Raw genomic sequence first — 21841 nt, forward strand, 5'->3', positions numbered from 1 at the left:
ACGCCGGAAGTGCTCTCGCCGCCATCTTGCTAAAGGTGGGGACAGGGATGGAGGGAGGAGGAATCATGTAGGGAATTCCTGTAGGAGGTTCGCGATCCCGCCGTGGCGGAGAAGCGTGGGAATGTAGTGCGACCTCGCCCTGCAGAAAGGGCTTGAAGACCTCGTCTTGGTAAAGAGAACACTGAGCGTGGGTTTTGCCTCTGCCCGCGGAGACCCAGTACCAAGGTGGCTCTTGTATTAGGCCGGACCGTGGCCGGCACAGCAAGCGACCCCCTCGGGCCGGGGTGCTGCCGGGCCTGACCTAGAGCGAGAGCGGGTGCAGAATTGGGGCGAGGGGTGGTATAGGGCGCCTTTCTCCACACCCCTTCCTTCGGGTGGAATTTGAGCCTTGGCACTGGCTCTCTTCCCCGGAAGAAGTCTTGTTCTGGGTGTAGGGCACAGCGTGTAAACAGCCCTTTGGACTCCTGTGTCCCTGAGGTTGGTCCCAGTGTAGCCAATGCTCATTTCCTGAGCAAAGCTTCAGGACTCCTCTCACTCCCCCTTCCAGTCCTTTCCCTGTCCTCCCACCCGTCCACTTCCAAGTTTTAGTTAATTAGAATCAAGATGTCATGCCTCTTCTCAAAGGAGTTGGGTTGCACAGGATGTTCAGACTTTGCAAAACCAAAGCAGTGAATCCGTAGGGGCGAAATTTCAGACCAGTGGGGAGATATATAGGGGTAAGGGGAAGGAGCATATACGGTGGGAGTAGGTGGGGTTTCCACAGAATCAGAGAGGCCCTCTTGGCACTGACCATTAGGATACAGGTGCAGCCAGTTGGCTTCAGGGCTTTGTGACTCAGCTTGGGGGGACTCACAGCTCCAGGAGGTCAGATCGTAGGCCCTTGGGATGCTTTGATTTAGATCTGCCCCCTAGTAGCAAACCACCTCAGATCACTGGAGAAATAAAACGTGATCAGAATATATGGAAGAAAGCAGGGTCAGTATCTTGCCCCATGACTCCAGATTGAATTATTTATATATACCTCAAGATCTAAACATTACTTCCAGAATTGTTATGGAGAAGCGAATAGAAATTGAGAGCTGAAGACTAGGTAGTCAAAAAGTTAGCCTTATTTAGTCACAAGCCCCCCCCCCCTTTTTTTCTGAATTTTATTTACTTTTTATACAGCAGGTTCTTATTAGTTATCTATTTTATGTATATTAGTGTGTATGTCAATCCCAGTCTCCCAATTCATCACACCATCACCACCCCCACCCCCGCCACTTTCCCCCCTGGTGTCCATACGTTTGTTCTCTACATCTGTATCTCTATTTCTGCCCTGCAAATCAGTTCATCTGTACCATTTTTCTAGGTTCCACATATACGCGTTAATATACGATATTTGTTTTTCTCTTTCTGGCTTACTTCACTCTGTATGACAGTCTCTAGATCCATCCACGTCTCTACAAATGACCCAATTTCGTTCCTTTTTATGGCTGAGTAATATTCCATTGTATATATGTACCACATCTTTATCCATTCATCTGTTGATGGGCATTTAGGTTGCTTCCGTGACCTGGCTATTGTAAGCATAGTGCTGCAATGAACATTGGGGTGCATGTGTCTTTCTGAATTATGGTTTTCTCTGGGTATATTCCCAGGAGTGGGATTGCTAGCTCATATGGTAATTTTATTTTTAGTTTTTTAAGGAACCTCCATACTGTCCTCTGTAGTGGCTGTATCAATTTACATTCCCACCAACAGTGCAGGAGGTTCCCTTTTCTCCACTCCCTCTCCAGCATTTGTTGTTTGTAGATTTTCTTTTTTTTCTTTTTTTTGCAGTACGCGGGCCTTTCACTGTTGTGGCCTCTCCCGTTGCGGAGCATAGGCTCCGGACACACAGGCTCAGGGGCCATGGCTCACGGGCCCAGCCGCTCCGCGGCATGTGGGATCCTCCCGGACCGGGGCACGAACCCGCGTCCCCTGCATCGGCAAACGGACTCTCAACCACTGCGCCACCAGGGGAGCCCTGTTTGTAGATTTTATGATGATGCCCATTCTAACTGGTATGAGGTGATACCTCATTGTAGTTTTGATTTGCATTTCTCTAATAATTAGTGATGTTGAGCAGCTTTTCATGTGCTTCTTGGCCATCTGTATGTCTTCTTTGGAGAAATGTCTGTTTAGGTCTTCTGCCCATTTTTTGATTGGGTTGTTTGTTTTTCTAATATTGAGCTGCATAAACTGTTCATATATTTTGGAGATTAATCCTTTGTCCGTTGATTCGGTTGCAAATATTTCCCGTTCCGAGGGTTGTCTTTTTGTCTTGATTGTAGTTTCCGTTGCTTTGCAAAAGCTTTTAAGTTTCATTGGGTCCCATTTGTTTATTTTTGTTTTTATTTCCATTTCTCTAGGAGGTGGATCAAAAAAGATCTTGCTGTGATTTATGTCAAAGAGTGTTCTTCCTATGTTTTCCTCTAAGAATTTTATAGTGTCCGGTCTTACATTTAGGTCTCTAATCCATTTTGAGTTTATTTTTGTGTATGGTATTAGGGAGTGTTCTAATTTCATTCTTTTACATGTAGCTGTCCAGCTTTCCCAGCACCACCTATTGAAGAGACTGTCTTTTCTCCATTGTATATCCTTGCCTCCTTTGTCATAGATAAGTTGATTATAGGTGCGTGGGTTTATCTCTGGGCTTTCTATCCTTTTCCATTGATCTGTATTTCTGTTTTTGTGCCAGAATCATATTGTCTTGATTACTGTAGCTTTATAGTATAGTCTGAAGTCAGGGAGTCTGATTCCTCCAGCTCCGTTTTTTCCCCTCAAGACTGCTTTGGCTATTTGGGGTCTTTTGTGTCTCCATACAAATTTTAAGATTTTTTGTTCTAGTTCTGTAAAAAATGCCATTGGTAAATTGATAGGGATTGCATTGAATCTGTAGATTGCTTTGAGTAGTATAGTCATTTGCACAATATTGTTTCTTCCAATCCAAGGACATGGTATATCTCTCCATCTCTTGCTGTCATCTTTGATTTCTTTCATCAGTGTCTTATAGTTTTCTGAGTACAGGTCTTTTACCTCCTTAGGTAGGTTTATTCCTAGGTATTTTATTCTTTTTGTTGCAGTGGTGAATGGGATTGTTTCCTTAATTTCTCTTTCTGATCTTTCGTTGTTAGTGTATAGGAATGCAAGAGATTTCTGTGCATTAATTTTGTATCTTGCAACTTTACCAAATTCATTGATTAGCTCTAGTTTTCTGGTGGCATCTTTAGGATTCTCTATGTATAGTATCATGTCATCTGCCAACAGTGACAGTTTTACTTCTTCTTTTCCAATTTGTATCCCTTTTATTTCTTTTTCTTCTCTGATTGCCATGGCTAGGACTTCCAAAACTATGTTGAATAATAGTGGTGAGAGTGGACATCCTTGTCTTGTTCCTGATCTTAGAGGAAATGCTTTCAGTTTTTCACCATTGAGAATGATGTTTGCTGTGGGTTTGTTGTATATGGCCTTTATTTATTATGTTGAGGTAGCCTCCCTCTATTCCCACTTTCTGGAGAGTTTTTATCATAAATGGATGTTGAATTCTGTCAAAAGCTTTTTCTGCATGAGATGATCATATGGTTTTTACTCTTTAATTTGTTAATATTTGTTAATATGTGTTTCCTTATTAATTGTCTGCTTGGAAGATCTGTCCATTGGTGTAAGTGAGGTGTTAAAATCCCCCACTATTATGGTGTTACTGTCGATTTCCTCTTTTATAGCTGTTAGCAGTTGCCTTACGTACTGAGGTGCTCCTATGTTGGGTGTGTATATATTTATAATTGTTATATCTTCTTCTTGGATTGATCCCTTGATCATTATGTAGTGTCCTTCCTTGTCTCTTGTAACATTCTTTATTTTAAAGTCTATTTTATCTGATAAAAGTATTGCTACTCCAGCTTTCTTTTGATTTCCATTTGCATGGAATATCTTTTTCCATCCTCTCACTTTCAGTCTATATGTGTCCTTAGGTCTGAAGTGGGTCTCTTGTAGACAGCATATATATGGGTCTTGTTTTTGTATGCATTCAGCAAGCCTGTGTCTTTTGGTTGGAGCATTTAATCCATTCACATTTAAGGTAATTATTGATATGTATGTTCCTATTACCATATTCTTAATTGTTTTGGGTTTGTTTTTGTAGGTCCTTTTCTTTTCTTGTGTTTCCCACTTACAGAAGTTCCTTTAGCATTTGTTGTAGAGCTGGTTTGGTGGTACTGAATTCTCTTAGCTTTTGTTTGTCTGTAAAGCTTTTGATTTCTCCTTTGAATCTGATTGAGATCCTTGCAGGGTAGGGTAATCTTGGTTGTAGGTTCTTCCCTTTCATCACTTTAAATATTTCGTGCCATTCCCTTCTGGCTTGTAGAGTTTCTGCTGAGAAATCAGGTGTTAACCTTATGGGAGTTCCCTTGTATGTTATTTTGTTGTTTTTCCTTTGTTGCTTTCAATAATTTTTCTTTGTCTTTTAATTTTTGTCAGTTTGATTACTGTGTGTCTCGGCATGTTCCTCCTTGGGTTTATCGTGCCTGGGGCTCTCTGTGCTTCCTGGACTTGGGTGGCTATTTCCTTTCCCATGTTAGGGAAGTTTTCGACTATAATCTCTTCAAATATTTTCTCAAGTCCTTTCTCTCTTCTTCTTCTGGGACCCCTATAATGCGAATGTTGTTGCATTTAATGTTGTCCCAGAGGTCTCTTAGGCTGTCTTTATTTCTTTTAATTCTTTTTTCTTTATTCTGTTCCGTGGCAGTGAATTCCACCATTCTGTCTTCCAGGTCACTTATCTGTTCTCTGCCTCAGTTATTTTGCTATTGATTCCTTCTAGTATATTTTTCATTTCAGTTATTGTACTGTTCATCTCTGTTTGTTTGTTCTTTAATTCTTCTAGGTCTTTGTTAGACATTTCTTGCATCTTCGCGATCTTTGCCTCCTTTCTTTTTCCGAGGTCCTGGATCATCTTCACTATCATTATTCTGAATTCTTTTCCTGGAAGGTTGCCTTTCTCCACTTCATTTAGTTGTTTTTCTGGGGTTTTATCTTGTTCCTTCACCTGGTACAAAGTCCTCTGCCTTTTCATTTTGTCTGTCTTTCTGTGAATGTGCTTTTCCTTCCACGAGCTGCAGAATTGTACTTCTTCTTTGTTACAGGCCCCTTTATGAATCATGAAAATTTAGTCCCCTCTCCTCCAGAAAAATGTCCACACACACAAATGGAATTTTGCATACAATCCCAAGAGGTTCATGAAGACCATTATGAGGCTTCATAAATCAGCATCTCTGAATCCTTGATCTAACCTAGTCCCCTTAATTCACAGATAAGAAAACAAACCCAGAGAGAGGAAGTGACTTGTCCAAGGTCACGCAGTTTAGGAGAATGGATTAAAACTCAAGTTTTCTGATTTCCAGTCAAATAGCCCTTAAAATGGTTTATTTCTCACAGGCTACTCAAGCTGCATTGCTTAACTGTATTCAGTGGCCCTCAGATACTTTCAATGAAGAGATTTCTAGCAAAGGAAACCTTTTCACATTGGTGGGGTTGGATGGGACATGGCTAATTGGCAAAATTCTACATATTAGTGGGACTTTTTGAGTCTTTTGTTTTAATATGCCCCTTACTCTCCTTGCAAACTAGCCAGAGCATTGTGATTTCAGAATGTAAATCCCGAGCTTATTAAATTTTGGCAAGTAGAACAAAAATCCCTTAAATTCATCTTTTGCTTTTCTTCCCACTTGTTCAAGTATTTCTATATTAGTTGTGCCTGCAAGCATCCGATGTAGGAAGGATTGATGGAGAAGATATTATTTCACTTTTTTTTTTTTTTTTTTTTTTGCGGTACGCGGGCCTCTCACTGTTGTGGCCTCTCCCGTTGCGGAGCACAGGTTCCGGACACGCAGGCTCAGCGGCCATGGCTCACGGGCCCAGCTGCTCCGCGGCATGTGGGATCTTCCTGGACCGGGGCACGAACCCGTGTCCGCTGCATCGGCAGGCGGACTCTCAACAACTGCACCACCAGGGAAGCCCCTATTTCACTTTTATGGTGAGAAATAAACCCAGGAAGGGTAAGGATTACACCACAAGTACATGGTAGAGCCAAGAGCTGAGCCCTGGTTTCTTGACCCCCAGCTTCTGCATGTTTTCTGCCAGATGATTCTGTGGTCCCCACACCTTGGTTTCTAACTACAGATGCAAAAAGAATAGATGTGTAGATGGATAGTTAGATAGATGGATACATGGGCGTACCTCAGACCAAATAAATCAGAATCTCTGAAAATGAGGCCAGGTTTGGGAACTACTGCGGCACCCTGTGTTGGCAGAAGCAAACCTAAATCCAGGTGAGTGGACTGTTTTTCCTATCTGGGGGGGCAGTTTTGTGTAATACAGAGAGGTGGGCATTTTTTTTGTTTGAGTTTTGAGTCAGCTATACATGTATTCAAATTTGATATTTGACCCCTTGCTAGTATTCTCTTCTAGGATTATATATGAGGAGAAATAAAATAATACATGTAAAGATAAATGTATGTAGTAGGGCCTAATAAATGTTACTTTTCTTCTTTCTGCTGTCTATATCATCTCTGAACTCATAGACCTGGGAAGCAGGAATTCCTGGGTTCTTCTGTCTCCTGTGATTGGGAGGCTGGGGAGGAGTCACTTGAGCAGCATGCAAGATGACCCCCACACTTTGCAGCCTTCCAGAATGGTGATGGAGGCAGCAAGAAGCCGTTGCCCCAGTCCATCCCTGCAAACTGTACCTTGTGGCCTGCCTCATGGGAGTGCCATCCAGTTGTGCATATAACTGTGGGCTGGTGAATGCTCCTATCTTTGCTTCAAGATTCCCTTTGCTGCAAGGAGGAGCCTCTGGAGGTTCTGGGGGTCAGAAGTGTGACCTGGAAGACCCTAAAAGGAGTTCCCAGGCATGTTGCCTCTTCTAGGAGCCAAGAAAACATAGGAAAGGCCCCATGGGGCTGGGAGGCTTTGCACCTAACACCTCCAGTGGGCTGGTGGGACTGCACAGTAGCGGCTGGGGGTGGGGGGTGTCTGGCAAAATGAGACATGTGATTCCCACTGCAGATCACCTGACTACTTGCCCTGGTTTGGGGAAGAAGTCCCAGTCATTAATCTCTAGAACCTTTGTGGAGATACCACCAACAGGTTTTGGTCTTCACCCCTTTTGCTCTCCCTTCCCATCTTCATGCGGGGGAGGCTCCTGAACCCCCGTAACCTGAAGGGGTAACTCTGGCAGTAATGCTTCCTCCTCCCTTACTTGAGATTAGGCTGAGGCTGAATCCCTTGTGTGGGGGAGATGGCGCCCTAACCTGCTTGTTCAGCAACTGGCTCTAGCCTGGGTCAGAGGGCTCCCGATGTGGCTTGTGTGTACTGCTGGGTCCTGTCCTGTGGGGAGACCAGGGTGTCGGGAGAGGGAGCTGAGGATCAGGAGTGAATGGGTCTTCTCGCAACTCCCAGAAGATAGATATCAGCCCCCAGACCAATGTTCCATCCCAAGTTCCTTGAACCAAGTGTTTCAGTGACATCGCTGACTCTGCCTCTGTGCTGGAGCTTCTGGGGATGCGGAAAGGTGGAGGAGGACGCTGGAACGATGATGTGGGTGCTAAGACAGGACAGTTCTAGTTTCCCAGGGGATACGGTCCCTGGTTTTTACTTTCCCAGGACAGCTGGGGCCTTGTAAAAATCAGGGAGGGAACATAAGCAAGAGACATGGAGAGCCTTGTGCTCATGACTCAGAGATGCCCGGACCAGGGTGGGGGCCTTGTGAGGGGATGACCTTGTGATGAGAGGGAACAAGAGCAAAAGCTGGAGGCAGAACTTTGAGATGGGGGTGTCAGAGGGGCTTTTCTGAAATGTGAAAATGAATACATGGACGGATTTTGCAACACCATCCAGCCTGCTGTCTTCTCAAGTTTTGCTCCCTAACCTCTGCCTGTTCCTCCTGCCCCACCCTGTGCTTCCTCCCATCTTTCACCGAGCTCCTTTCTGTTTTCCCTGTCCTTCTCCCGTCCTGTTCCCCCACACCCCATGTCCACTCTTTCCCTACTCGCTCTCTTCTCCTCTTCCCTGGTGTCCTGTTCATCTCTGTCTCAGTACCTCTGGCCGCTTGCCCTGGCCCCCTGTCCTTCTGTGCTTTCATGTGGAGCCCATGGGAACTGAAGTTCACAGCAAAACAGGAAGAGCCTGTGAGCAGGAAACTGGGAGTGGGGTAGGGGGGGAACAACCAGCAGTAACCTCAGCTCCTTGCCTCCCACATCTGGACTGAAGCATCCCCAGGGCCCCTTGCCTCTCCCACTGCAGCCCACCAGCCCCAGCTTCGTCCATCTCGCTTCACTGGTCCAGCAGAGCTGAGAGACAACAAGATGTATCCTGGACTCTGACACAGGAGAAAGAAAGAGGACAGGGACGTGAGTGAGGACATCTGGATTTTGATCCCAGCTTGGCCACTGACTGTGTGTGGTCTTGGAAAAGACTCTCCCATGAGCTCAGTGTTATTGTACCCTCCCTCCCTCCTGGGGCTGCTCTAAGGACCAGAAGAGATAGTGAGGGGTTTGTAGATGGAAATAAGCACACGAAGGTTAACAGTGTACAGATTCAAGGTGATGGGAAGACCCATAGCTGAAAGGATTGGGAGTTTAATTACTGCTTCCATTTCTAGTACTCTTACTGTGTGCTCTGATACATTGTTTAATTCTCACAACCTTATGTGGCAAAAACCATTATTATTATACCAGTTTTAAAGATAGAGAAACAGAGGTTCAGAGACATTAAGTAACTTGCTTAATCAAGATCACACAGCAAATAAGAGGCAGAGGCAAGGCCTGGATTTGAACCCAAAATTTGAGCTCAGAGCCCAAGCACTAAAGCAGTGATGAAATTGACTAGAGCCAACAAGTATGGGATAGAAGAGGATGATACTATTTTTCTTGTTTACTTATTCATTCAACAAACAGAACCACAGTACCTACTCTGTTTCTACTTTATGGCAGGCCCTGTTTCAGGGGAGGTAAAATCAGTAAAACGAGGTGTCCACCTTCAGGGATGGACCTCATGTTCTGGTGAGAAGGCACGGCTACAGTCTCAGTAGATGCTGGACAGAGCCTGCCCTCACTTCTGACGGAACCCTTCCCCAGATGAGGGTACCTGCATACCCTCTCAGATCCATCCTGGACTGGCACCCAGATCTACCGTCTTCCGTCCCAGACCATCCATTGCTGTAGCGACTTCTTTCCACCACCCCCACCCCCCCCTCCGGCCTCCTCCCTTCTCTGGCCTCCGCAGGGCACCCACGTTCAGAGACTCCCTGGAAGGCCCAGCACCTGCCTGTCTCCACCCCTGTAGTTCTATCAGCTTGGTTGAGGCCTGGGGCTAGTGGGGAGAGCTTCTTGGCCCCTTTCCAGAGGTACAGGAGGAGGAGGGAGCCCGGGAAAGCAAGCTTGGGCTCGGTGTCGCAATTCCGGGCCGGGCCGGGACCTTTGCTCCGCGAGGTGTCTGTGGAAGGGAGGAAACGACTCTGGAGGCTGCCGGGAGTGGGGTGGGGGCGCCTGGGAGCTGCCTGTAAGAGCAGCTCAGAGCCGCCAGGGTGAGGAGAGGAAGGGGAGAGCCGGGCAGATCTGCAGGAAAATGCGGCCTTCGGGCTTGGGGGTAGGGGCCGGAGGTGGCGCCGGGCCGAGGGGGTGGCAGGCCGGCAGGGGGCGGAGTCAGCACGGTGGGGAAGCGGCCCGTGGGCGGGGGCGAGAAGGCCAGGGCTTCGGTCGGTCGGCTCCCGGCTCCCGGACCCTCTCTTGCTCCGCTCCGGCTCCCCGGCCGCTGAGGCCTGTGGACCAGGGACTGCACCATCCTCCTCTCCCAGCAAGGGGGCTCCAGAGACTGCCCCAGCCAGAGCCTGGCGGCCTGGGCACTCGGTGGGTCTGCTCTTCAGCGCTGGCCTGGGGCTCTGCCTGTGTGTCTGGGGCGCGGGTGGGGGCGGGGGCGGCGGGGTGTCCTGTGCGTTTAGAAAGGGGTCTCTGGGGAGAAGTGAAAAGGATGATGGTGACGGAAGTTCGGACAGCGACAGCATTCTGTTTATGTCCCATGATAACTTCTGAGGGGGTCAGGGGCAGGAGGTCCTGGATGTGAATTGGGGTGACTTCTGGAGGCAAGAGTTTTGTCTTGGGACCCTGGAAGGTGGCAGGAGTGAGGTTGTCTAACCAGCAGTGTGTTTCACTGGGTGGAGGGAGCCTCGATCACACGTCCTGGTTCTGCCCAACTTTGGCGGTCCCCAGTGCTAGAGTGAGGGGGAAGGGGCTCTGACAGAAGCAGGGCAGGTGTGCCCAAACATTCCCTGATGGCCTGGAGGGTGTCCTGGGGAGAGAAGGTGGCATGGTAGCCAGGAAATCAGACTTCAGTGTCAGACAGACCAGAGTCGGAGTCTTGGCTGTACCACTGCCTAACTGTGTGCCCATAGGCCATTTTCTTAATATCTTTGAACCCCAGTTTCCTCATCTGTAAATTGGGCTTGAGAATAGCCCTGACCTCGTAGGGATATTGTGAGGAAGGCATGGAAAGCCTTAGCACAGCTGACACATATATGGCAAGTAAATGTTAGCTGATATGTGAGTACAGACAAAAAGCAGGATCAGGAGGGGAGGGAACCCAGTCTGGGAAGAGTGTAACCTGGACCATTCCTGCAGGACAGTCCCTTGGTGATGTCCAGGGCTCCAGGAAGAGATGTCTTTGTGGCTGGAGGCCCCTGTGCCTGATGTTTCTCCTGGTAAGCTTCTTCACTCCAGCCCTCTCCCCTGAGCCCAGGCCCCAACTCCTCTCCTCCCGCGGGAATCAGCCTCCTTCACTGCCTACCTTCTGCCCTTCCGTGGAGAGCAGTCCAGAGCTACTCTTGGTGTTGCTTGCCCCCTTCTGCCCACACTGTCTCTGCCCTGGTTCTGGTGCCTGGCCCTTGCAGATACTCGTCCGTGCTTCTCAATCCGGGCTTGCTGCTGGGGAGGCTTGGCATGTCCAATGCTTATCCAGCTTGGCCTCCAAGAGTTCTGTCTGACCTCTGAGATGGATGCACTTCAGCCCCGAAAGGGGACAAAGGTTAACATCCTTATTTAAGGTATTGAGGTGCGGGGGACTACAAGTGATTAGCCCTAGAGCCCACACAAATCGCAGGGTCCCAAAGCCGGAGCCAACGTTTTACTGCCCTCTATGGGTGGAGATAAGTTTGCAGTTTCCCAGGAGAATGCTGGGGACCTGAGACGCCCTTGTGCCTCTCTTTCGGGGTTCAGACTGTGCAGTGGAGCTGTGGGAGCCAGATGCACGAGATGCAAGCAGCCAGCCTCTGGGAAGCAGCAGCTGTACCCTCAGGGAGGAATCTAGCACACCCCAATCCGCTGGGAGCACTTCACGGGTGGGGCTGGAGGCAACAGAGCCCACAGCCCTGCTCCCCAGGGTGGAGGCCCCTCCAGAGTCCACAGGTGAGGAGCTGCTGGATTTGGAGGAGGTAAGGGCTCCCTGGATCCGGGAGGGGTAACTTCAGGGCTCTTTACCTTATAAGATCATGGTTAAGTCCAAAGGCTTTGGAGTCAACTAGACCTAAGTGATCCGAGTGTAACTTTTGTTTCTTAGGCCTTTCTGAGCCTCAGTTTCCTTATTTGTAAAATGGAAATAACAAGAGTACCTATCTCTTATGGTTGTAAGGATCAGTGCGTATAAAGGGCTCAGACAGTACCTAGGACATAAATAGCACTTCGCATACGAGAGCTACTTTCTTAGAATAGAGAGACTGGATAGACTTTGTACAGTGAAGTAAATGAAGGTCACTGAGTGCTCAGGGCAGTGGCCAGCTGGGCACCTAGCCTTTTCCCTGAAGAAGAACACTAAGGCTCTTTCCTGTACCCAGAGCTTCGTCCACAAAAGCGGAAAAAGGGGCCAGCCCCCAAAATGCTGGGGAATGAGCTGTGCAGTGTGTGTGGGGACAAGGCTTCCGGCTTCCACTACAACGTGCTGAGCTGCGAGGGCTGCAAGGGATTCTTCCGCCGCAGTGTCATCAAAGGGGCACGCTACGTCTGCCACAGTGGGGGCCACTGCCCCATGGACACCTACATGCGTCGCAAGTGCCAGGAGTGCCGCCTTCGCAAATGCCGCCAGGCCGGCATGCGGGAGGAGTGTGAGTGTCTGGGGACTGAAGCTGGGGGAGGGGTGTGGTTAGGCCGATGGGGAAGAGGGCATGTCTGGGTGCCAGGGTCTGGGGGCAGAAAGGCAGCTGAGCCTATGGGCCTTGCTACACGGTCCCTAAGTGTGGATTAAAATCTCTTCCTTGTCTTTACCTAACACTCTCTGCTTTTCTGGAGGCTCAAACTATGCCTCTGCCCCATCTCCACTTCCTGTCTCCTCCTCTTCTCCCCTCCTCACATCTGGCTCTGTTCTCAGGTGTTCTGTCAGAAGAACAGATCCGTCTGAAGAAACTGAAGCGGCAAGAGGAGGAACAGGCTCAGGCCACATCCGTGCCCCCGAGGGCTTCCTCTCCGCCCCAAGTCCTGCCCCAGCTCAGCCCGGAGCAGCTGGGCATGATTGAGAAGCTGGTGGCTGCCCAGCAGCAGTGTAACAGACGTTCCTTCTCAGACCGGCTTCGAGTCACGGTACCTGAGGGGCCTGGGGAGAGGTCGCTGTGCCCAGAGCACCAGCTGGCTTCTTGATGCCTGACTCAGAGTGGTTTGTTTCTTTCCTCCTTGCCTTTCGGGGTAGCCTTGGCCCATGGCACCAGATCCCCAGAGTCGGGAGGCCCGTCAGCAACGCTTTGCCCACTTCACGGAGCTGGCCATTGTCTCTGTGCAGGAGATCGTTGATTTTGCCAAACAGCTGCCGGGCTTCCTGCAGCTCAGCCGGGAGGACCAGATCGCCCTCCTGAAGACCTCTGCAATTGAGGTGGCTGGCAAGGCCGAGGGTGAAGGGAGGACCAGAGAGGGATGTCTGTGGGAGGGGGCCCCCGCCAGACAGCTGGGAAGCCACATGCACTGGGAAGTAGGGATGAGGGGCTCGACCTTCCCTTGAAGGGGCCCTGGGCCGAGACCAGCCCAATATTTGTGTGCAGGTGATGCTTCTGGAGACATCTCGGAGGTACAACCCTGGAAGTGAGAGTATTACCTTCCTCAAGGATTTCAGTTATAACCGGGAAGACTTTGCCAAAGCAGGTGAGAACTGAGATCACAAAGGGACTGGGTTGGATGAACAGATGCATTTTGTCATGGGGCCCATAGTGACTACAGAGCTACAGGCCCAGGGTTTGAGTGGCTACAAAGGATCCACTTGTTTTTCCAAGACAGAAAGTTGGAATGCTGATAGGTCTCCCTTAACTGCCCCAGATAGATTCCTGTCCTCTGTTGCATTAGGCCAGTGGTTCTCAAACTGTGTTTCCAGGAACCTGAGGGGGGTTTCCATGGAAGTGTCACCTTAGAGGAAAAACGTCCTTCACCCTAACTTTAGCCAAACCAGAAACTCCATTTAAATCTGCGTTATATATTGTGCTTCTGAATAATATTTTGCTTGAAGAAAAGACTTTACAGCTAGGAAAAGAAACTTGAAAACCTCACCAAGCCTTTTAGTAGTCAAAATTGAAGAATCTTTCTCAGATGTGCTCTTTAAGGATCATGTGGACTGATTTCCTCCTCTTCAGCTGTGCTTTCCGCGTAGCCATGGAATTGGCATTAAAACATGGCAGAGGTGCCCAGATGAGGCAGTTTTAGGATAAGAGTGAACACTTCTATCCCCATCTTGGAGTATCTTGGAGTACTTTCTCCAAGAATTAGTTCACAATGCTGTTCTCTCGCTGACATTTGCTTGCAGGCTAAGCAGTTTTGGTTTCCTCATAGTCAATGGTTGCTTTGTGCTGTGGGAGGAGGGCTGGGAAAGGATGGAAGGTGGAAGGTGTTTCGGAGGGACAGGACTGAGGCTGAACAAGAGACTTGGTGCTTTAACACCTGAGTGGGTGGGTCTGTAAAATGTGGCTGATGCTGACCCCATCCTCGGGTTTGGAGAATACTGGTTTCCAGTGCAGAGCTCACAGAGGTTTCCGGTGACTCAGGCCAGCGCTTGTCCCATCACAGGCCACCCAGTGAGCTTTCTAGGTAGGCCTCCCTTCACTATAGGGTACGGCAGGGCTGTGTTGACACCTCTTGCCTTCTGTAGTGCCCCGTGTGCTGCCTGAATGTATAGGCACCTGATAGGAGTGATGTAATGACTTTTTCCAGCTTTAAAAGCCCAGTCCTGCCCCCTTTCTCTACCCAATCACCTTTTCCCCAGATGGTTATTACCCCAGTCCTTCTTAACCACGGCCTTCTCCTTCATAACATCCTCCTTTCTGAACTCTTCCCTGTTCTCATGTCTGCGTGTTCCTTCAGCACTTGCGGACTTGTGCTGTCTGAATCTGTATCTATTTATAGATTCATTTATATAAGCAGTTTTTATGTCATCATGTTTGTTTTTCATTTCTCACTTTTTCAGTGCGGGGAGAAGAGACAGGGCTGCTCTTTGGTCAGTTCTCCCTCCTCCTTTACTTCCACTACCATATGCTGCTCACGTGGGTGACTAACGATGTGAACCGATCACACTGGGGGGGCGTCCACTCAGCGAGCAGTAGCCGACCCTCGCAGGGGGCGTAACTCTAGAACTTGCTCGTCCTCTCTGTATGAAGGGGCTGTTCAGCACAATTCAAGGCTGGACACCTCACCAAGAAATGCTTTCTAAATGGGGCTTGTCCATTAAATGGATCAACACACACTTGATAAACATCGGGGTGAAAGCACAGGAAGTGACTAATCAAGAAGCCTGGAATGGAAGTTAGCAGATGGTTGCTAAAAGACATCTGAGAAAACTAGGGGATGCCATGGGGTGGGGAGACTTTGACAGTGTGTTTGGGAGAAGTGTTCTTTAGATGTCACCACTTCAGGTCATGGTTTGTTGAACTTCGGTCTCCTCAGTAAGAAGGCTGGTTCTATTTTTAAAATTTATTATTTATTTAACAAACACTTACATGGAGTTACCATATGTGCCACTCGTTATTCTAAGGACCCATTATGAGGTAGGTGCTATTATTATCTCCATTCTAGAGATGGGAAAACCAAGGCCCAGAGAGCTTAAATAACTTGCTCAAGGTCACACAGCCTAGTAAATGGTAGGGCTAGGACTCAAACCCAGGGAGTCTGACACCAGAGTCCACACCCTCAACCACATTGCTTTGTTTCCCCTGTGATGTGAAACAAGAAATGTATTGCTAGTATTCAAATAAGTAAGGCCAATTGCCAGTGAAGCAGTCTTTTTATAAACAAACATAAGGGTTGCTTCTATTTCTAGTAATGTGGGGCCCTCAAGCATTCTAAGAAGAATTCTAACAGAATTATTGTCATTTAATTCAGCACATTCTGTATGCTGGGTGCAGTGCAAAGTGGTCTGTATGCTTTATCATTTAACCATCACAACAGTTTTATAAGCTCAAATATGATTCCCGCCTCACAGATGAGGCTTAGAGAGGTTACGAAACTTACCCAAGGTTATACAGCAGAGCCCTGGAGGCTTCTTACTGAGTTCCTGGTAGTCTCCTCAGTTGAGCAGTGCTGCCCGTGCCACACAACCCAGCCTCTCTTCTTCCTCCCCAGGGCTGCAGGTGGAGTTCATCAACCCCATCTTTGAGTTCTCCAGAGCCATGAATGAGCTGCAACTAAATGATGCTGAGTTTGCCTTGCTCATTGCCATCAGCATCTTCTCTGCAGGTGTGGAGGAGGGGCAAGAGGGAAAACGAGCAAGAGACTCACACCAAAGAGGGCTGCAGGCCCCATAGGGCAAGAATCGTGGGGGTGGAGGCCCTTGTTGTGTTACTTTGGGATGGGAGAGGTTGGGTAGGGCATGTCCCTATTTTTTGGTTGTGATTTGGGGTATGGAAATAAGACCCTGGCCAGACCTGCTACTCAACTCTGTTGGTGACCTATAGACCGGCCCAACGTGCAGGACCAGCTCCAGGTAGAGAGGCTGCAACACACATATGTGGAGGCCCTGCATGCCTACGTCTCCATCCACCACCCCCATGTGAGTCTCCCCACTGTGCCCTCTTTCTCCTCTCCACAGGCTCATCCCCTGACACAACTACTTTCCCTTCAAGAATCCCTCCCTGACTACATCGTGCACAGACAATTCTCTACCTCTCCCACAAACCCCCCACCCTTGCTCCCCTTTCCTGGGGAGAGACAAAGGCTGTACTTGTCCTTCTTTCCCAGGACCGACTCATGTTCCCACGGATGCTAATGAAACTGGTGAACCTCCGGACACTGAGCAGTGTCCATTCAGAGCAAGTATTTGCGCTGCGCCTGCAGGATAAAAAGCTTCCCCCGCTGCTCTCTGAGATCTGGGATGTGCACGAGTGACCGATCTTCCGCTGTATCTTCTGTTTTCTGAGCTGGATGGCTGAGGCTGGTGGCTGCCTCCTAGAGGTGGAACCGACTGAGAAGGACAAACATTCCTGAGGGCTGGGCAAAGGAGATCCTCAAGTGGCATTAAAGGAGAGTCAAAGGGTTGGGAGTTTTGTGGCTGCTGGGTAGTAGGGATCCTGGTAAAACGGTGCTCCATGTGAAGACTGTACTAACCGGGCCCAATGGATGAACCTGGGGGCCACTTTGCACAAGGTTCTCCAGGGCCCTGCCCATCCTGCCTCTACCACTTCCTGTTTTCTCCATAGGGCCCCAAGATAAATTCTCCACTGTCACCCTGCGGCTTGGCCATAAATACCTCCGGGCTGCCTCACCGATAGGCCTGGCACTGTTTGTACAGGAAGGCCAAAACGAATTCAGAATGAGAGAAACCAATTTCTGGAATGGGGGTGGGGCCCGACAACACAGGAGGGAAGCTTGTGTCCTTGCGGGTCCGTTTCCAGACTCAGAGGAGGGAGACAAGTCACAAGTGACAGCCTTGGCAGTGAGTGGGGACCTCCTTTCACCAGCCCCATTGCGATGTAAGGGTCAATGAAGTGCTGAGGCTGGGACGCGCCCTTGCCCCCCTTCAGTGATCCCGGTGGGATCGTGTTGCCTTTCTGTGAGGGAGAGGGTGTTGGATTTTCGGAACTAACGCCTCAGTCGTGCACCTGTGTTCGTGCGCGCGGGTATAATGCCTTGGTTTCTCCATTGATATTTAAGAAGGTACAACAATCCTTCCTCTTGGCCCGCAGGCCCTGTGGGACAGCGAGAAAAGTTCCCTGAGGCCAGGGGTAGGCTGCTGTGTCCGGGGTTTAGCCTCGCGGAAGGGCTGGACTCCCTCTCCCAGCGCGCACCGCGGCACCGCTCACGCCCCCTGCCTTGGAGCGCACGGGGTGGAGGAGATGCCGCGGCCGCGCCTTCCGGCCTCAAGTCCCCCCGCCGCCCCTGAATTGGTAGGCTCCACCGCCGCGGCCGCAGGCTTTCCTGCCCACGCGGCTGGGCACTTCCAAAGCGCGAGCGGGGGAGGTAGATGAGGTGAGGGGAACGGTGAGAAAGTCTTAGGGCAGCTTATCTTGAGACGTCGATTCCAGATTCATCCGCAGTTCATCGAAATGGGCTCTGTTTCCGTGTCGAATTAAAATGTTTGCGCGCAACCCAAACAAAAAGTATTCCTTTGGGTCCTCCCCTTGTCACGTAGAGGCGCTGCGCTGGCCCAGCGCTCCCCATCGCGTTCCCACTCCCACAAGCATAGGTGTGTGCGTAGCCATCTCTCTCCCGAGGTCCGGCTCCACCCTGCAGCGCTCGGCTTGGTGCAGCCCTGTCCCCCCGGGGGTGGATGGTCCGGCCCCTGGCCCCTCAGCCTCCCCCTCCTTCACCGAGTCGGAGTGGTACACGGCTCACGGTGCAGACGCGGAACTGGCGTGCGCTCGGAGCGGCGCCCGCGCCGAGGAGCGACTGACGCTCGGCTGCCGGGGGACGTCTGGCCGAACCCGGCCGGTCCCCCGAGGCTCGGGAGGTAGGAGGGTCCGGGCCGCTGGGGGCCCCGGAAGGGTGTTTGGGACGAGGCTCCCCGGGAGAAACGGACTCTGGGAGGAAACAGGGGCTCTAGGGCGAAGGGGCCTCTAAGGAGGCCCTAAAGGAGTGTGAGGGGGCGTAGGTCTCGAGAGGGACAGCAGGGGTCCGTAAGGAAGAGGGTGGGGCTAGAGGTGGGGGCGTCCGGGCCGCCGAGGGGGTTCGGGCTCCGAGCCTAGGCGCAGCTCGCGGCTGCAGGGCGAGATTCCTGCGGGGCTGGCGGGCGGTCTTGGTTCCGGGGCGGGGGCGGGGGAGAACTGTCCAGCAGGTGAGGGGGCGGCCAGAGCTGTCCAGCTCGGGGCCCGAGCCGTGCTAGCCACATGGCTCGTGTGTGTGCGTGTGTATGTGCGTGAGTGTATTTGTGTGCGCGCACCCGCGCGCCTTATTTTTGGTTAGGGTTTGAAAAGCACGTTTGGTTCTTTAAAAAAAAAATTTTTTTTTTTAATTTGGTGTTTCAAAATTGGCTTGTTGGAGAGTGGAGACACCGTTCAGTTTTTCCTGCAACTGCTTCCCTCCCCATCCTCGTGCACCTCTAAATTAGTCCTCCTGTTCCTGCCCTCCCCTCTTCCCCAACCCTGCCTATTGCCTGCCTCTTTACTCTCATTCTTCCCCACGCTGGACCCGTCTGTGCTGATGCGCTTGCAAGGTCACTGCCTGGGGAGGCGGTGGAGGGGAGAGAGCCTCCTGTTGTGCTCACGTCAGCAAAGATGTCATATCGCTCTCTGGTTCCTGTGGTTTTACTATGACATCCTGCCCAAAATAAGGGGCGAATCCAAAGGGTTGGTTAATGTGGCCATTTGTAAGCTGAAAAGACATAGATAATTTAAAGGTCTGTGGATGGAGTGGATGGTCGTTGTGTAGAACTTCAGCAGATAGGTATGCATTTTGAGCTTGATGCCTTTGGAATATAGGGGCTAGGAACGAGGAGCTATACGTTAGTAAGTGTAGCTGAGGCAAGAGGCAGAGTGGGTGGATGTGAAGACAGAGTGAGTTATAGGTAATGCGAGAGAATTTAGAGTCTTCGTGAGGAGGGGAGAGGGGAGAGAATGGGAAGAAAAGCCTTGGTTATCTCTGCAATCTGAAAAACCAAAGGCAGTGGCTGTTGATGAGATATAAGTTGAGACTAAAAATCCATCCTATCACTAGTGGCTAGAATAGTCACAAGATCTCTGGGTCCCTGTGGCTTTGGAGGGAGGTGAGCACTGTAGTGCATGATAATGATTTCAGTTTTATCAGGTGATTCTCAGTGGAGAGGGGGCTGGGATCCCACCAAGGATAGAGGCCTGATGCCTAATATATTAGAAGATGCTTCAGGTGTGATCTTTGAGATTTTCATTTGGAAAGGGCTCCTGGTTTTCAACATAAACATAGATTTTAAGGCTTAGCCTTGAGCTCTGGTCCTGTAAATTCTGTTTTATTTTAAGATACTTTGGCTCTCACTGGGCATTTTCCATATAATTCTTTAGAGAATGAATTATGCTTTTACCCATCTCCCATTTCATTTCTGTGTTTCCCTCCCCTTCTCATTCTGCTTGGGAGGAGCTGAACTCTGCTCTCTAACAGTTCATACTGCAATGCCTCACGTTCTGCAATATGCTTATGAGTCCTTAGCAGTGGAGAGTCCCAAAGGGCTTTTGGGGTGGTAGTGTTGCCTAGAAATGAGTATTTTGCAAGCCTGGGAACTTCATTTGCGTTGTGTAGAAAGGAGATATCTCTATCAAAATCCAGAATTAAGACAAAGTGCAAACTAAAGGCACATGGGGGAGAAGATAACCTAACAATTAGTAAGTGCTATCAGTGGAAGAGGTGTCTCTGGATTCAAGGAGAATGAACTATTATGGGCATTGGCCAGCTCTGGAGTAGCAGCTGATAGCACTGTGCGGTCCCCAAGCAGGGGAGGGGCGGTGACTCTGCTATAAATAGTGCTGGAGCCAGAGTTGCTATGGAGACAAAACTGAATCCTATTACCTGCAGGTCCTCTATTGGGAGCAAGAGAAAGGAGGGAGAAGTATTTTGAGGGTTTGAGAGGTGTTGTAAATAGTTTTTTTTTTTTTTAATAAGTAGGAGAGAAAAAAGATAGAGCTTCTCATCTACGTCAAACAGAGCCTTAAGCATACAGGGAGTGTGTACGTTGTATGTATGGGAGTGCACACAGCAGCAAAGAAGAGAGTGAGGGTGTGTGTAGTGTAATGGGATTCTCTCTGTGTGTACAGTGAACAGGGTCTTAGTGTGGAGCACAGAGGGGGAATACTGGAAGCACTGAGAGTAACCTTGTCATGGAGTGAAACATTTTATTTAGAGGAGTGTATGGAGACCCAACAGGAAATAAATTACAGTTAAGACACGTAAGGTTTTTCTAATTTTTGGACTATGGCTTAGAAATTCCTCTGAGCACCTCTCCCTGTCTTTGCAGGAATACTGTTATTTCTGCATCTATTTCTTCATCTCTGTAAGATAAAGAAGGACAAGGCCTCATCTGTGTATATTGTATTACTAATTCGAATCCTGGGACCAGAATATAAGTGGAAGACTGTGATTCAGCACCAAGGGCAGAGCTAGTAGCAGTAGCCACTGGGCCCCTTTCTTGCTTGAAGAGGGGAGAAAAATGGTTTAGATGAAGCAATTGGGGCATAGATATTCTTCATTTGAGAACGCATGGGGTAGAGTAGCCAGCTGTTGTTACTGTCTGAGTGCAATTAACTGTATAGACTATGTGGTAGTTTCACATCAAGCTGAATGCAGAATGTTGGAACAGAGAATAATTAGGTTTCCACCTAGAGCTAGGAGTGCAGATTAGTTCTGATTAGAGAGTCTGGTTTGATTCTGATCCACCCTGGAGCAGTCCTGAAAGTGACTTAATTTTTGTTATCATAATAACTGAGTCCAGATTAGACTGACTAGGCCTGTTTTTCAGAAACAGAAACAGCCCCAGGGGTGAGGCTGGAAATGAGCTGGTTTGTAGGGACGGAGAGGTGAGCCATTATTTATCCTACTTCTTGACATTTGACTCTGTGAGCTCATAAGCCTGGACAGAGCTCTAGGCTAGGAAAAGTGTCATGTTCTCCTATCTTTAGTACTAAAATGGAAGATCTTCTGACCTATGTCCCTGGCTGGGATGATGCTGAGAGGGATGAGTCCCTTAGGCACAGCAATGGATCTTATCAGTACTTTTTTCCTATTAGACTTGGATTTTCAGATAATATCAGGATTCCTCCTGGGAACATTGATTCCATGCTTGGTGCCTTGAAGTTTCTCTGAGATGAACTGATGAATCGGAACCATGGTGCAAAAGAAGAAGTCCTGTCCTCGGTTACTTGACTACCTAGTGATCGTAGGGGCCAGGTAACCAAGAAGTGACTGATTTTTGTCTTGTCATCTGGGATAGCCACAAAATCTGTGATGATTTCCCTTCCCCATTTCCACGTTGCTTTGCATATCTCATTCTTCCTGCCCCCCCCCCCCCCCCCCCCACCGCACCATGTAGCACATGGGATCTTAGTTCCCTGACCAGGGATTGAACCCTTGCCCCCTGCATTGGAAGCACAGAGTCTTAACCTGTGGGAAGGTTAAGGGAAGCCCTGCATATCTCATTCTTCTTCTATTATTTCACCCTGATGGGAACCTTGCTGCCAGTAAGGGAAGCAAAACAGGTAGCTTGAGAGTGTTGGCCTGGAGGAGCAGAGACAGAGCAAAACTCTGCTCTTAACTAGCGTTTTTGTGATTTTGAGCAAATATACTCTATACACTTCAGTTTCCTTATTTCGTACAAAGGAAAAGTACATTGTGCTCCTTCTCTCTCTACATATGCT

General features: G+C 49.2%; 2 protein-coding genes across 58 annotated transcripts in view; both read left to right on the plus strand.

Annotated features, from left to right (window-relative positions):
* Positions 1-16: 16 nt before the first annotated feature.
* Positions 17-17589, plus strand: NR1H3 (nuclear receptor subfamily 1 group H member 3). Of its 8 annotated transcripts, XM_060018873.2 has the most exons (11): positions 92-169; positions 5898-6350; positions 10695-10774; positions 11289-11477; positions 11903-12169; positions 12433-12641; positions 12748-12927; positions 13094-13193; positions 15654-15767; positions 15986-16080; positions 16269-17587. In XM_060018873.2, the coding sequence occupies exons 3-11, from the start codon at positions 10732-10734 to the stop codon at positions 16413-16415; spliced, it is 1344 nt and encodes a 447-aa protein (XP_059874856.1). In that variant the 5' UTR covers positions 92-169; positions 5898-6350; positions 10695-10731; the 3' UTR covers positions 16416-17587. The 8 variants fall into 8 exon arrangements, with proteins under 8 accessions (XP_059874857.1, XP_059874858.1, XP_059874856.1 ...); XM_060018874.2 differs by lacking the exons at positions 92-169; positions 5898-6350 and adding an exon at positions 17-35; XM_060018875.2 differs by lacking the exon at positions 5898-6350 and having other exon boundaries at positions 71-169.
* A 280-nt stretch (positions 17590-17869) lies between these two features.
* MADD (MAP kinase activating death domain) overlaps positions 17870-21841 on the plus strand; it is a 38847-nt gene continuing 34875 nt past the window's right edge. For 49 of the 50 annotated variants that reach the window (XM_060018839.1, XM_060018823.1, XM_060018818.1 and 46 more), the window contains exon 1: positions 18318-21374. In XM_060018839.1, the coding sequence (XP_059874822.1) occupies positions 21313-21374 (62 nt within the window). In that variant the 5' untranslated portion in view covers positions 18318-21312. Of the gene's footprint in view, positions 17977-18317; positions 21375-21841 lie in introns of those variants that run through there. The other variant, XM_060018817.1, reaches the window with a different exon arrangement.

Source organism: Delphinus delphis, chromosome 8 (assembly GCF_949987515.2).
Source record: "Delphinus delphis chromosome 8, mDelDel1.2, whole genome shotgun sequence".
Lineage (NCBI taxonomy): Eukaryota > Metazoa > Chordata > Mammalia > Artiodactyla > Delphinidae > Delphinus > Delphinus delphis.